Source organism: Mauremys reevesii, linkage group 10 (assembly GCF_016161935.1).
Source record: "Mauremys reevesii isolate NIE-2019 linkage group 10, ASM1616193v1, whole genome shotgun sequence".
In the NCBI taxonomy this organism is placed as follows: domain Eukaryota; kingdom Metazoa; phylum Chordata; order Testudines; family Geoemydidae; genus Mauremys; species Mauremys reevesii.
Genome location: NC_052632.1, coordinates 8,069,002 through 8,082,820, shown reverse-complemented (window position 1 = coordinate 8,082,820; position 13,819 = coordinate 8,069,002). Strand labels below are relative to the sequence as shown.

The 13,819-nt window shown below is 45.5% G+C and overlaps 1 protein-coding gene across 5 annotated transcripts in view; it reads right to left on the bottom strand.

The window, feature by feature from the left end:
- Positions 1 to 13,819, bottom strand: part of ADAMTS17 (ADAM metallopeptidase with thrombospondin type 1 motif 17) — a 265,853-nt gene that overhangs the window by 232,306 nt on the left and 19,728 nt on the right. For all 5 annotated transcript variants that reach the window (XM_039492977.1, XM_039492975.1, XM_039492976.1 and 2 more), the window contains one exon: positions 25 to 197. In XM_039492977.1, the coding sequence (XP_039348911.1) occupies positions 25 to 197 (173 nt within the window). The remainder of the gene's footprint in view (positions 1 to 24; positions 198 to 13,819) is intronic.

Here is a 13,819-nt window from a genome sequence, read left to right as displayed (position 1 = left end):
TCCAAGAACAACGTGAATACGTACCATGTTCATAACTGTGAGGATGAACCTTTGGGCTGCCTCAGCTCCATGGTACTGCACCATATCAGCATCAGCCACTACCAGGGTTTCTACTGTATACTCATTGGTGAGTCGGATGGCATTTCTTCGCTCTCGCCAGTCATTTGCTGGTTTCATCTTCTTTTGTCTCTTCTTTTCTAGAAAATAAAGTATATATTAAAGGCTCCTCTAGCTCTAGCAGGTAGATCACAGTAACATATACCATACTGTAGCTGAGACTTCCCTCCAAATTCAGCCTGGATTGGCCTTAAATTAAATTAAGTTTCCATGTGATCTGTCCATCACTGGAACCAATCAGGAGTTTCCATTATAAATACATGCATAACTGTGTGCACGCATTTGTATCAGACCATGAAAATCTATGAAAAGAGAGGAGGGAAAAGATGGGTGTACTGTAAAAGAGTGAATTAAAAAAAAAAAAAAAAGGCAGAATGTAGAGAATAAGTTGTAGTTGAACCAGAAAAGGAATCACACTGTTGCAAGAACAACAGAAACTGAAAATCCTGCTCCTAAACAAAAGCATCTGAACATTTTAATGGAACAAAATGATAGTCATGGAAAGTCTGCTGAAGAAAAGGTGACATAGGCCAGATTCAGGATGGGGATAGTACTGTGGCAGCATTAGACAACTATGGAATGAGCGCTCAATGACAATTTGGGGAATTTTCTCTATCTTTTACCCTCGGAAGGTTTTGTTTTGGCCAAAGAAGTTGCAAGAAACTCCTGTGGCTGCTATTACGATTGGTGCACTTTAAACATGCACATGACATTAAATGTTATTTAGCAACTGGAGCAGACTACCAAAAGATGCGGTAGATTCTCCATCACTTGGAGTCATTTTTTCCTTTAGAAAAAAACTGAGTTGCTGGGCTAGAAATCACTGGGTGAAATCTATGGCCTGAAATATGCATGAGGTTAGACTAGATGAACATAACGGTCCCTTTTGGCCTAAAATTCTACGGCCCTAAGAAAACCAGAACCATTTTGAGGGAGTCCAGATATGAAGCAATTGTCAACTACTATATAAGGAAAAATAAATACTAGATGGTGTGAACTTAATCACTTCAGTGAGGAAATTAAAGCAAAAGCCAAGTGACAAAATACATTAATAAAACTGCCCCATTCAAAGATGAGAAATGTTACACATTTCAAAGCTCAGGGAAAGATGTGTAAAGCATCTGACGAATGATTAACGGACAAGCTGGACACAGATGTAACGTTAAAGCTATACTCCTCATTACAGTCAAAGTGTATTCAAGTTTTCAGTTGTAAAATGAAAGAAAAGCAAATGAGTATCGAGAACCAATTTATTCTGCAATACGTAAGATACCAAATCCCAGTATTCACTGAAATTATTAGCACTTGTGCTTATCGCTAAGGGTGAAAAATATTGTAGTAAAGATTCTGCAACCTTTGCTCCTGTGAGTACTTCCACTAAAATCATGGCACTACTTGTGGAATATGGGCACGATCCATGGAGTAAAGTTCCCCATCAGGGTGGCAGAATCTGCCCCTACATTCCCATATAAAGCAGTGATATAGTACATGTCGTATTTGACAATAAAGTGGACATAATTTTATTTCACGCTGCAAATAAATCAAAGAGCCAGAGCATTCTAAAAACACGCTTCCTTGCTTTCCAAAGCAGAGAGTTTTACTGTTTAGTTGTTGAGAGAAACAGATTTCTTCTGAGCACCGTCTATTGTGGGACTTGCCTGGGAAAGCAACATTCTGCAATGTGAAGATCCCGGTTTACAAAGTTTATTCTGTGATGCTGGTTTTCCAGAGTCCCTTACATAACTCAGCTTGAATTGCCCTATATTACCAGTCTGGTAAATATGCTAGCATCCCGATAGTCCGTTTCGCCTGAATGAATCTGTTTTATTCAGGCAGCCAGACGCCAATGGTTGTTAGGCTTCCTCATGCCCACCTGAAACTGACAAGAGCACTTCTGTTCATTCATACATTCATTCCATCTCATCAATGCACACATTCACACATGTTCATCCCAGCCTCGCTCACAGTTGTCTGGCAGTCATTCCCGCACTGCTCTGCGCAGGCTTTTGTCCCTTAGGCATCAACTGTCAGCACTTGGTGCATTTTTTTAAACTGAGAAAACAGCCATGACATTTGATTTTTTTTTTAAACGCACTTTGGAAATACCCTGTTGCAGATAACAGGATAGACAGGAGCATCTGTGTAAGCCAGAAGGGTTAATTACATCTAAAGGTGCCCACAAATAATGAGGATCTACACGCTGCCGGCTAGGAGGAAAACAAGCCCTAGTACCAAAGACTGCACAGCAGTTACAGAAAACCATGCAATCATTACAAAGCTGCCTGCAGAGGAGGAGAGCTGTACATTCTTGAGTGCCTGTGAAATGAAATAAAAATGGACTGACTGTGAATATTAGAAAGTAGGAGAGCTGAGCACCCCTTCAACTTGCCAGCACTGAAAGGGAGATGACTTCACTCAAATTCAGTGAATAAGCTTCTGTGTTCTCTCTGTCCGTCCACAGAGTCCCTCGTCCTGAGCAGCAGCACCTTAATGGTTAGCATATGAATATGTACGCTGGGCTGCAGGAGATTCATTCCATTCAAAACATTTTCAAGCGATAGTTGGCATTTCTGAACCTCCTCCTGGTGAGTGGCATCTTACTGGAAAGCGACAGCATTTCCCCAATAGAATCGAAGTCCTTGTAATTCCCTAATGAACTCAAGGTACCGATCTTCAGCTGGTGTGACACAGCCTAGCTCCACTGTGCTAGGCTGACTGACACCAGTTAAAAATCTGGCCCTAAGCCTTTAACACTCAAAGGAGCACACCTTAGATCATTTTTTAACTCCCCCCCTCAAATTAAACACACTCATTTTGAAGTGTGCTATAAATATAAATCACACAGCGACGTGGGCCAGCGTCAAATGCAAGAACGTTTTTACACGGTTGCCATAAAATCCAGCAGGAGCCAATACAGACTCTGCAAGAAGGATATGCAGTGCATTGGATTAGATTCATGTATTTTAACGCCAAAAGGGATCATTATGATCACCTAGTTTTGGTAGCCTGCAAAGCACAGGACCAGAGATCTTCACCCAGTAATTTCTGCATCAAGCATTAGGTGGACAGAAGGTTTCCGCAATAAAATTGTATTTAAAAGAACACTTGGACATTCCTGCATGCAGCTACAATGAGCCAGTTATAAGCAACTTTGTGTTTCAGGGAATCATGTAAGGTAAGAAGTCTATGGAATTAAAAAGCTTCCCAAACACACAGATGAGAACTGAGGGGCTCACGTTTCACACAGTGCAAGACAGGGCATAGGACATAAAGAATGAAATCCAGATCATCTATGTACACCTGGAATCTACCTGTCTGGACAGCAGACCCCTATCAGCACAAATACAGTATGTGCAGGGGGAATGCCTGACATTTAAAAGGCACCACAACTAATTGCAAAGGATTTGGGTAATGTCCACTAGCGTTCTTCTGTCCTGCCTTTGGAAAGAGTCAAACCTTTCTCTTGCCATTTTAGATTCTCTCTACATCAGGGTTTCTCCCTGAATTAGCAAGCCAGTAGTAAAAAAGTTCTTTGCTTCATAGAGTAAGCTAAGATCTAATCTCCTCCCACTGCTCTCCCAAAGCAAGTACACTTTTATATTACAGAGACAGAGAAAAGCCTCTTGGTGAAAGTACATCTCCAGAGTCACCTAGCTGGCACAGAAGGGCATAATTCCTTGCACCAGCCTTGACATTATGCTGAGGTGGGGGTTTAGAAGAGGGTCTCTCTGTAGCCTCTCTTCACGGTTTCTGCTGTGGAGAAGCAGTTTCAAGTTGCACCAGTGGAGGCTGCTGAAGAGATGCTGAAACAGCACATGTGCTGGTCATGCCCCTTTCAAGCCAGTACCACCCACTTTTCCTGTCCCACTGGTCTCCTATGCTCTTTTCCCCACACACGTCTTGCAGATCTGAGCCAGGAATGACAGAATATTGTATAGCTGCCAGGTAGGGAAAATGCAGAGCTGGCAGCCCTGTTGGGTCCCAAAGATTTTCAGACTTCCTGCTACAGCTGGTGGGGGGAAAAAAATCCTACAGCTTGGTTATGCAGGGCAATCCTCTGCATCCCCAGACAAGCGGAATAGCTCTCGCGTGCAGGGGGCTGGCACTCATCCCAGCTGGCATTCTGAGACCCTTCGCATCCAATGCCCACTTGTTCCTTGCTGGTGACACAACTATGATGCGGCTTTTGTGGAATTTTGAAGTGTTCCTTTAAGAACTTCCCCCCCACACACACACTTTGCTATTACTAAAGCCCTTCCTTTTTTAGGTGGTCATTCTTGCCTCGTAACCCAAAGTGACTGCTGTTAATAGAGGCAGCCCTGGACTTGAGTCAAGAAGTCTGAGCGTGGCAATGACTGAACTGTGAAAAATGCCTAAGCAAAAGAACAATAAAGTCCGAGCACTCACAGTGTTCACTCCGCTTCCTCACTCTTGGTGGAAAAGAAGACACTCACGGGTCAAGGGAAAAGTATGCCCACTGCACTGGAGCACAACCTGGGCTCTGAGGAGCAAGGCTGGTGTCCGGGCAGCATGCGACAGTCAGCTGCTCTGCTGCTCATCTGTCCTTCAGCGGTAGGCTGAGAAACTAGCTAAGGTTTGTAGGTCCCACTTGCTACATTCTTGTACAAGGTTGTGAAACTGCAGCTGTGCAAAAATTTGACAAATGTGTTTCTGGGGGTGGGGGTGGGCAGTCGTGCAAACTTTTGAGAAGTCTCAATGTGCACAGAATTAACACCCCTCTCCCAGAAGGTCACTTGGGTTGGCCAACTTTGAGGTTGTGGATGGAAACCTTGTTAAACTCCTCATCACCTCTCCCTCCACTCACCTTGAAACTCGGCTGACCTCACATAAGTTTGGGAATCTGGGTTCTTAAGCTCCTATGCTCAGCAAGAACTTCCAGTGCGAAATATATTAGGGGAAACAGAGGAATCCGTGTCAATCCACGAAGAGCTCTGATGGTCAATGGACAACTTAGAGTGATACCCTAATTTAGGGTAAAGCTAAACAACATAAACTGCTTTGCTCGAAGTTCTCTTTGCTCTGTATGATATTCATCACTATACAAATGCCTTCTCCACCAGCTGGCTGAGGAAATTATATTAGCATTTCCATACTCACACAGGGCCAACAGCTTCAAACTGGACTCTCACCGGACACCCCTGCTTCCAGACATGCAACCACTTTTGCCTGCATTACCGAGACAAGCCAGCATCTGTATGTTGAACTGGGGAAGTTAGATGTACAACTACCCCATCTGAATGCAAACTGAGTGCACAAACCGACTGTTATGGATACAAACAGCTCAAAAGTGGGGACAAAAGATTAGAGACCACAGCTGAAAATCCACCCACAAATGTGTGTGTCTTGTACCCAATATAACTGAGTAGAGGTATCCAACTTATAACTTAACTTAATAGAGGTATCAAAAAAAAAAAACCCCACTCTGAAACAGGGGGTCTTGCCGTCGTCCTATCTGAGGTATGAACCTTGAGTGGATGATCTTTCCATGAGCACATGAAATCCCAAACTAAAACAACATCAGCCATTCAAACACAGACTAAATGCTTAGTAGAATCTTCATTTGAACAAACTGTTTTTACAAGTTTTGTGGTGCCCATGTTACGTGCTAGCGTGACAGCATCAAGGGCACCCCCGTCGCTGGGCCTCACCCTTTTCAGTCCTCATGTTTGTTGCTGTAGTGAAAACTACAGAATCTGGTGACCTTTCCATGACATATCATTTAAAAAGTGGGATACCAAAAGAAAGGAAACCCAACTATCCCTTTAAAAGAGGATCAATTCTGAATTTAACACAACAGACACGGTGAAGTTATTTTTCAGGGCCATTCTCAGGCAGTCTAGTCCCATACTTTACATTAATTGAAAGTTTTCAGAATCTGATAGTAAAAAAAATAAAAATCCATTAAAAACAGTTTTTGGAAGCCATGTACCTACAAAAAGGTGGGGGCAAGAGGGAGTTTGTTTGGGTTTTACCTTCCCTGGCGGTGTTTGCAACCCAGAGAGTAAAGAGCTGCTGTGCTTGAGGGCCAGGAGGTGAGGTTAACTGGAAACAAAAGGGAAACTTACATGTCTAGGTTCAGTTCCCAAGAAGAGGGAAAAGCAAAATCTAAACAAGGTACACGCGTGTTCCATTGTTAGACTGAATAATCCCACGGGGCTGCCAGAAACACAGCACGGGATGTTTGTTTATTTAAAAATACATTGATTTAACCTGAGCATGATTCTCTTGCATCTTTCACACTTGGTTTAGTTTCGATGGCAAAGCAGCTCTCAGACTGTTTATTGAACAGCTTCTTCGAAAGAGTCCAACAGCTCAATAGCACTGAGGTGAAGGCACAAACGCCATGTGACTCAATGCCCTGTTTGCTAAACCCGGGTATCTAACTGCTGGCATTTATAACAGAGAGATTCAGAGATGCTATGGATTCACTAAGCCCCCGTCTTAGGTTTCCGAAGAACTTGACATAGTTGGCAGAGCATTCACTGAATATGTTACTACGCTGAATGGGATGCAGTACACATGCCACTCTAAAGAAGGCATCATAGGAAGGCCGTTACAGTGCAGGCTGATACAGAGGTGTGAATTCCAATTTCACTGCAGATGTTCTTTCACACAGTGGATCTGATCCAAAGGTCATGGATGTCAATGGAAAGATTCCCACTGCTTCCCCTGGGCTTTCCATCAGGCCCTCTGCATGTCAGCTACCTTGCAGCTGCAGGTTTCACATACAGAGGAACAGAGTTAGATTTTTTTTTTCCCTCAAAAACCACAGCAATCCTGAAGAAAAAGCACATTAACTCCAGAAATTTTCCTCCCTGCTCCACTCCTGACAAGTGCTTCCTTGGCACCTTTCCTCTGGCTGGAAAGGAAGCTAAGTAACTCTTTCTGGACCTACTGCGTGTACTGGGACAGGGCCACCCCCTCGCCCAGAACTAAAGGGCCGTCCCCTCAACCATGGAACCACTGAACCCAAGCCACTACTGAAATCTTGGGGCAACAAATGAAAAAACAGGAACAGAAGTCAGGGGCAAAGGCTGAAAATCAGGGACCCATAAGAGGACACTGGGCAGAGACCCGACAGGAGGTACGAGGTAACAGAAGGAGACTGACGAGGAGGTATGAGGGATCGCAGGCCTCGACCTCGGGCCCATGGGTACCCAGGCAGTATTCAGACCATGGCCTTCACCCAGCAGCTCACCTGAACTGGTGGAGAAGTAATCCAGCAGAGCTCTAGCTTGCAAAGGGCCCCACCCACAAAGCTCCTGACTGCGTGTCCATGGAGGAGGTGCAGGGAACATGCAGCCAGAACCTCAGCAGGAGGTACTGGAGGAGCCGTAAGAGGAGTTGTAACCTGATGAATGCTACTTACATACATGCCTGGGTCTCCCTCCCACTGCGGAAAACGGACACTAACAGCAATTCAGAACAAAATCCCCAGACACTGCTGTAGGGGCTGGCAGAGCCCGTGCTCGCCTCCCAATGGAACACGGTGTCTTCGTCATCTCTGCCACGCATGCGCTTGGCGCAAACTGCCCCACACACTGGGATTGGAAGCCTGCTTTCAAACCTTGGGTCTGGCAGGCCGCTGCTTCGCAGAGTCACATGGCTAGCAGCAGCCAAGGTGAGTTTTAACAATCATCACTCATCCTTCATCAATATCATTTCTGGTGCATCATTCCCCATACAAACTAAAGAGTTTGTTGGTTGTGCTGTGCATGGAGTCCCCTCTGCTAGTGTAGAAGGCAGCAGCAGAAGGAAATTCCCTCTGGGAAATGGATACACAATGCAGGTCAAGCTGACCACCCCTTCACCCACTCCCATCTGTTACCTCTCCTATTTGTGAAAGAACAGGGCGGGCGGGGGGGAGCGGAGGACGGGACACAGCACCTCCACAACTCTCCGTTTTAATTCTGCTCTCTGTCACAGGTCTGATACCAGTTGATTTGTGTATTCATGCTTGGCAGAGTAAGCAATTTATTCTTCAAAGTGTCACACAGCCTCGACTCTTGCTGACTGCAATGGCAGCTAGGGGCACTCAGCAATTTGCAGGATTAGGCCCTAGGAAAATAGATCACTATCTCCCCCACCAAAACCATCAAAAGCTATTACTTTTCTTTATACAGCAATTTTCAGCACAAATCACTTCACAAAGATATCCTCATTCATACAACACTTTGGGGGATACATGTCACTTCACTGGCTACTGACTGTGGGGGAAGACGGCGGCACCCAAGAGTTTGTGACAGGAAGTAATGGACTCTGCAATCCATTTTCAAGCTGCAAAAGAAATTTTCTTGAGAGACTCTGATTACACAAGTTGGAATGTAGCCAGCACACCAAAGCGAACACCCTTACTCTTGTCAAAATGCCATTCATCTCCAGCAACATGTGAGCAGGCCCTCGTCCTCATGACTTAATAAAGGTCAGCACCCCCGTAAGCACAATGGCCCCATATATCTTACTGGATCAATGGTCCGACCGAAGCTTGGAGGAAAGGCTGCCAACACCTGAATTACCACCACCACTTCTCCCTATGCCACCGGGGTTTTCTTTGGAGGTCTTGATCCAACAAGAAACACAGCTCATCTTATAAGATCCCAGTCAGAGGAGACATATTAAAATTAATACAGAGCAGCAGCATAGTGTAGTGGACAACTATTCCTGGCTCTGCCACTGACCTGCTGAGTGACCTGGGGCAAGTCACGTCGTGTCTCCGTGCCTCAGTTTCCCCTCCCATTCATCGTCTGTGCTATCTAATTGGACTGTAAATTGTGGCGCCAGTCACTGCACAAACATGCAGTAAGAGACAATCTTGCCTGGAGCCTTTTGGAAGCTACTAGAACACAAAAACTTTGTTATGTTTGTGTGGGAGTGTATAGCCTATGAAACGTCAAACCTAGGCATCTGACACGTGAAGAATTTAGTTCAATAATAAACAAACAATAGACCTGCACAGGCCTTTACAGCCAAGGATCTCAAAGTGCTAAACTAATATTAATATGCCATGAAAAATTACCACAAAAATGACATCACGGGGTTCCAGGTTTATTTTTTCTTAGTGAGTCTTCAGGAAACGTGCTTAGTTTACGAAGAGTCTTTTTGCGAATGTCAGTCTGACAAACTCAGCCTGAGCTCTGACAGCCAACCTATTATCACTCCTGGTGGGGCTGAGAGAGCCAGAAGAGATGCACCCAACCAGGGGCTACACATCTATAACTGAGGGCAGAGTCTGGTCCCCTTGACTGGAACTCCACCACCCTGCTATCTCCCCTGGAGCTCCAGCGATATAACTGAAAGCCCTGCACGGGAAACTTAACACTTCTTCTGCACAAGCCACAAGTGAATCCCCATAACTGCGGCTGGCTCTGCAGCACGAGCATAATAGTTATTTTTAATCCCTAATGTAAGCAGATACGTCGGATTACACAGGCAGCAGATCTGCTGAGAAAGAAGCTGCCAATTTATGAAGCCACTTTCCGAGCCAATTTAAGCTTCACAACACCCCTGCCAGCTCAGTATTATTAGCCCCATTTTACAAATAAGGAAATTGGGCCTCAGAGAGAGAGGTTAAGCTCCAAATTTTCAAAATGGCCTTTGATTTTGAGTGCCTCTCTTCTGGGGTGGCCAATATTAGATAGCTAGGGGGGCCCAGAACCTACAGCTCCAAGCAACAAAGAAATCTGCAGCTGTTAAGATCCTCGGGGGCGTTCTAGTGTTGGCCACTCAAAAGTAGAGGTGCCCAAGATTAGTCCAATTGATCTGCTGAAGGTGAATGGCCTAGCTGGGACTAGAACCCAGGAGAATCCTGATTCCCAGTCCCTGGCTCTATTCCCTAGGTCTGATGCTTTCGTTACGGTGATATAGAGATTAACAGACTCTTTTTTTCAACTAAAATGCTAAGCAGCATCTAGTAGCTTCTTACAATCCACCTGACTGCCTTCCTCTTCAGAAGGACAACAGGAGGAACAGCAGCATCCTGAAATTAAGGACTGTGTCACCCAACTTTTTAGCTCAATAGCACCTGCCAGCTTAAATTTTGTTAAGCTACAAAGGAATCTCACACTAACTTTTACTAGGAGCTGAACAAGGGAGTAGAACAGCTCTACTCTGACCAGATCCCGAGCGGGTGGGAAAGAATCTACACAGTGCTTATATCTGGATGCATCTGTTTGCTTCTCTTTTGCACTTGTCCAGTGAGGGACATGAACCCAGGGACACTCCCTGCTCTGCATTATAACTGCTGCACTTGTGCTCGGAGTTTCACACAGCATGGATCAGTGCTGTAGTCACCTACACCACACTCCCAAACCAGTGGTGAAATGGCCCTAAGGCTGATATTTACCAACAAGAAGGGGTCTCTGACTTGATGTTAATTCAGCTCTAAACTTGCTATTCAGAAAGCTAGGGCCCTGAAGAACTCACTAGAGCTACCCGCCGGGTTTGCAGGATCCGGTTAGTGCTAATGTAAATGCTTTTAATGCCTACAAACATTTAATTAAATTACACCTTCAGCACTGCTTATTGTGGAAATCTTCTTTTTAATATTTCAGCAGAGGCTTCCTAATATGGGCTAACACAGGTTGCATTACATCTCTATTTTTAGTGCGCTTGGTTTTTTGGCCATAACAACTGCTACTTCAGACCAAGTCAAGCCTGCAGAGAAAACACAGCTAAGAGACAATGATTAAAGATGGGGAAAGTCATCATATGACTAACACACATTTAGAACTTATACCTGTTTGAGGACAATGTTCCACACATTTGATGCCTGAAAACTAGCACCTATTTAAACTATTACCAGCACTGTTCAATTGGATTGCAAGAAACTGAAGGTGAGAAGAAACCCCATTGTTATTTTGTGGATAAAAATATGTCGACTTTCTTTGTTTTTCCTCTTATTTGCTGCTCTCCATGCAGCACATTTGCGGGCATTACATGAAATCTGTGGTTCATTTAGCTGAACAATGAGTTTTAAGACAGACTTGCATTTAGGAGTAATTTAGGAGTTATTTAATGCTTATGACATAAGCATTAAATAACAACCTTTCATCCAAAGACAGTCTGCTCTCTTTCATGCTCCTGGGCTGTATTTTATATCAAGCCCCTTCGATGTAGAGAGACCTTAATACATCACCAGAGACCTTTGGAAAAGTTATTAGGGAACTTTACATTTCCCGACGAAACAGAACGTTTTATGAGCTGGTTAAGAGAGATTACTATTTCGTAATGTGGTTAGACTAACTTTTTAACATGGATTTTTCCCTGCCCTCCAAGAAACCTTGAAAAAATCCTTTCCCACGCACTGGATTGCTGCTGGTATATGAAATATGCCAAATACACTGAGCCAGGTTTTCAGCTAGTCTAAATCGGTGTAGTGCTACTGACGTTAACGCCGCTAGGCCTATGTCCACCAGCTGAGGATCTGGCTCATTATATGTAATATGTTATGTTTGTGGGGCCCCCCCAACAACCGTAATGAGACTATAAATAAATATTAAAATGACACAACACAAGCCTAATTTTTATATTGCCATTTGAGGGTTCAACAAGACTTCATACAATACCTAGTGGCTGATATGAAACGGTAACATTTTCAAAAGCTCCAAGTGCTTAAGACGCAAAATCCTGCAGAAATGTGGCACTTGGGCTCCTAAATACAACTGATTTTCAATGAGACTAAGGGCCTGTCTACACAGTGAGTTCTAGCAGTATGCTACGCCACACTTTGGGACTGTCACTGCACCGTAGCAATCTCCACAAGGGACGGTTACTGCACACCCTGGCTTGCTCCACTGCAACTCACCATGTAGATAAGCCATAGGTACCTCAGTGTCTAAGTCACTTTTGAAAATGGGACTTCGGTGCTTCTGAAAATTTGATGCAAAGGCTAATTTTGCTCAGGTGACATCACTGGGTAGCTACATTTGGGGGTGTTGATAGAGTCAGGCAGAAATGTCATTGCACTTTTGTCCTGTGTTTCAACAGGACAGTTACTGTTTAAGCCGACTGGCTGTCCCATGCTGAAGGCCACAAACTCATGAACCGGAACTTTAGGGAAAGGCAAACAATGACAGAACACACGGGTTACTGGCTAGGCAGCTGAGATCACGACACACTGCAGCCATCAGAACCGTCTCCCTGCTGTGTTGTGGTTTTCTAGTTTGGTGGCTGTATCCACCGTCGCCAGAGACGTAAGCTCTTTAGCACAGAGACCATCTTTTCATTATTATAGTACCTACCACAATAAGGGTCCAACCCCTGATTGTATCACACTAGCAGCTACAAGCCCCAGATTATTAACATTAATAAGCCAGCTGTTAAGAAAATGGCTCAACGATCTGGTGCCACCCACCCTGGTGTAGCAATGACAGCACAGATCAGGGCATTATAACAAGGGTTTGCACCATACATAAATTCTGCGTCTAACCCCCGTACAATTAGGCCCGGGGTCAGAATGTGTTGTACACCATAGATGGAATCATTAGATTAACTTTCTACATACAGGGCCAAATTACTCCCCAGCGTAGGAAACCCCAGGAGAGCCAGTGGCAAAGGGAGGGGGAACTTGAAAAGATTCCCTCTTGTAGACTTGTCTCCGAGGAAGATGGATCAAAGAGCTGCCCACAAACCCAACAGATCCTAGGCAAGAAAGGGAACCAATGGGAGCCCAGGGCACTCCGCAGCATCTCTGACCCTTGCCATCGGGAGCACAGCTCCAGTGGACCCACTTCTAAACGGGGAGCCCCACAGAGAAAAGGCCATGGAAAATAAAGCACAAGAATGTATTCCCTTTCCACCATGAGCATCACAGGCCTGGTGACGGGGGATTACTGGTCCCCTACCCCCAGCCCTACCCCTTCCTCTCCCTGGCTTGCATGCTGCCCATTCCCTGTCCACTGCATAGCCCTGCGCGGGGTCTGTGGTGGGTGGGGAATGGAGATGCTGCTGGGGGGACTAAGCCCCCACTCCTGTTCAGGATGCATCAACACGGGCCACTGTCCCCTCCACGTGTTATTCCAGGAGTCATTTGCCTCCCAGCAAGTTACCCCGGTGCCTCTCGGAAGAGGAACAAGGGTGACCTGTGCAGTGTAGCCCTGTGGGAGCGTCACTGACACCAGCTGGACTAAAGGTGACGTTTTACAGATGTTTAATGACAACCCTTACAAAGTCCCCAGGGAGCAGTTCAGCTCCGTTTCCCTCTCCCCTGGCACAGCGCCTCATGGGAAGGATGATGCTTTTGCTATTTGGGAGGCAAAGGACATTGCCTTTGGGAAGGGTCGGGTTCCACACTTACCAGTCACAGGTGAACCCCCAGATGGGGCATTTTTGCTTTCCCTTTCTTCCACGTTAATTTATTTTGCTTTCTTCCTATACGCACTCCCCCTCCCCCCGGAGCCATCCCACCAGCTGACATGCGTCCTTCCAGGTGAGTATGGTGACCTGTTACAGGCCCACTGCAGCCAGTGGGAATCCTTCCACCGGCATCTACTTGCACTGGCCCCACGTGTATGATCAGTAACAGTAACCTAACAGTCCCGGGTTTCAGGGGACTCTCCTGGTCTGACCCCCCAAATCTCCTGTCCCACAGGGCTGGCTGGGCTCAGCTCCCTGCTCCAGGCGTTGCAACCTTGCCCCCCCGGTGCACGAGGTCACCGCGCTGCTCAGGTTTGGCCCTGGCCCC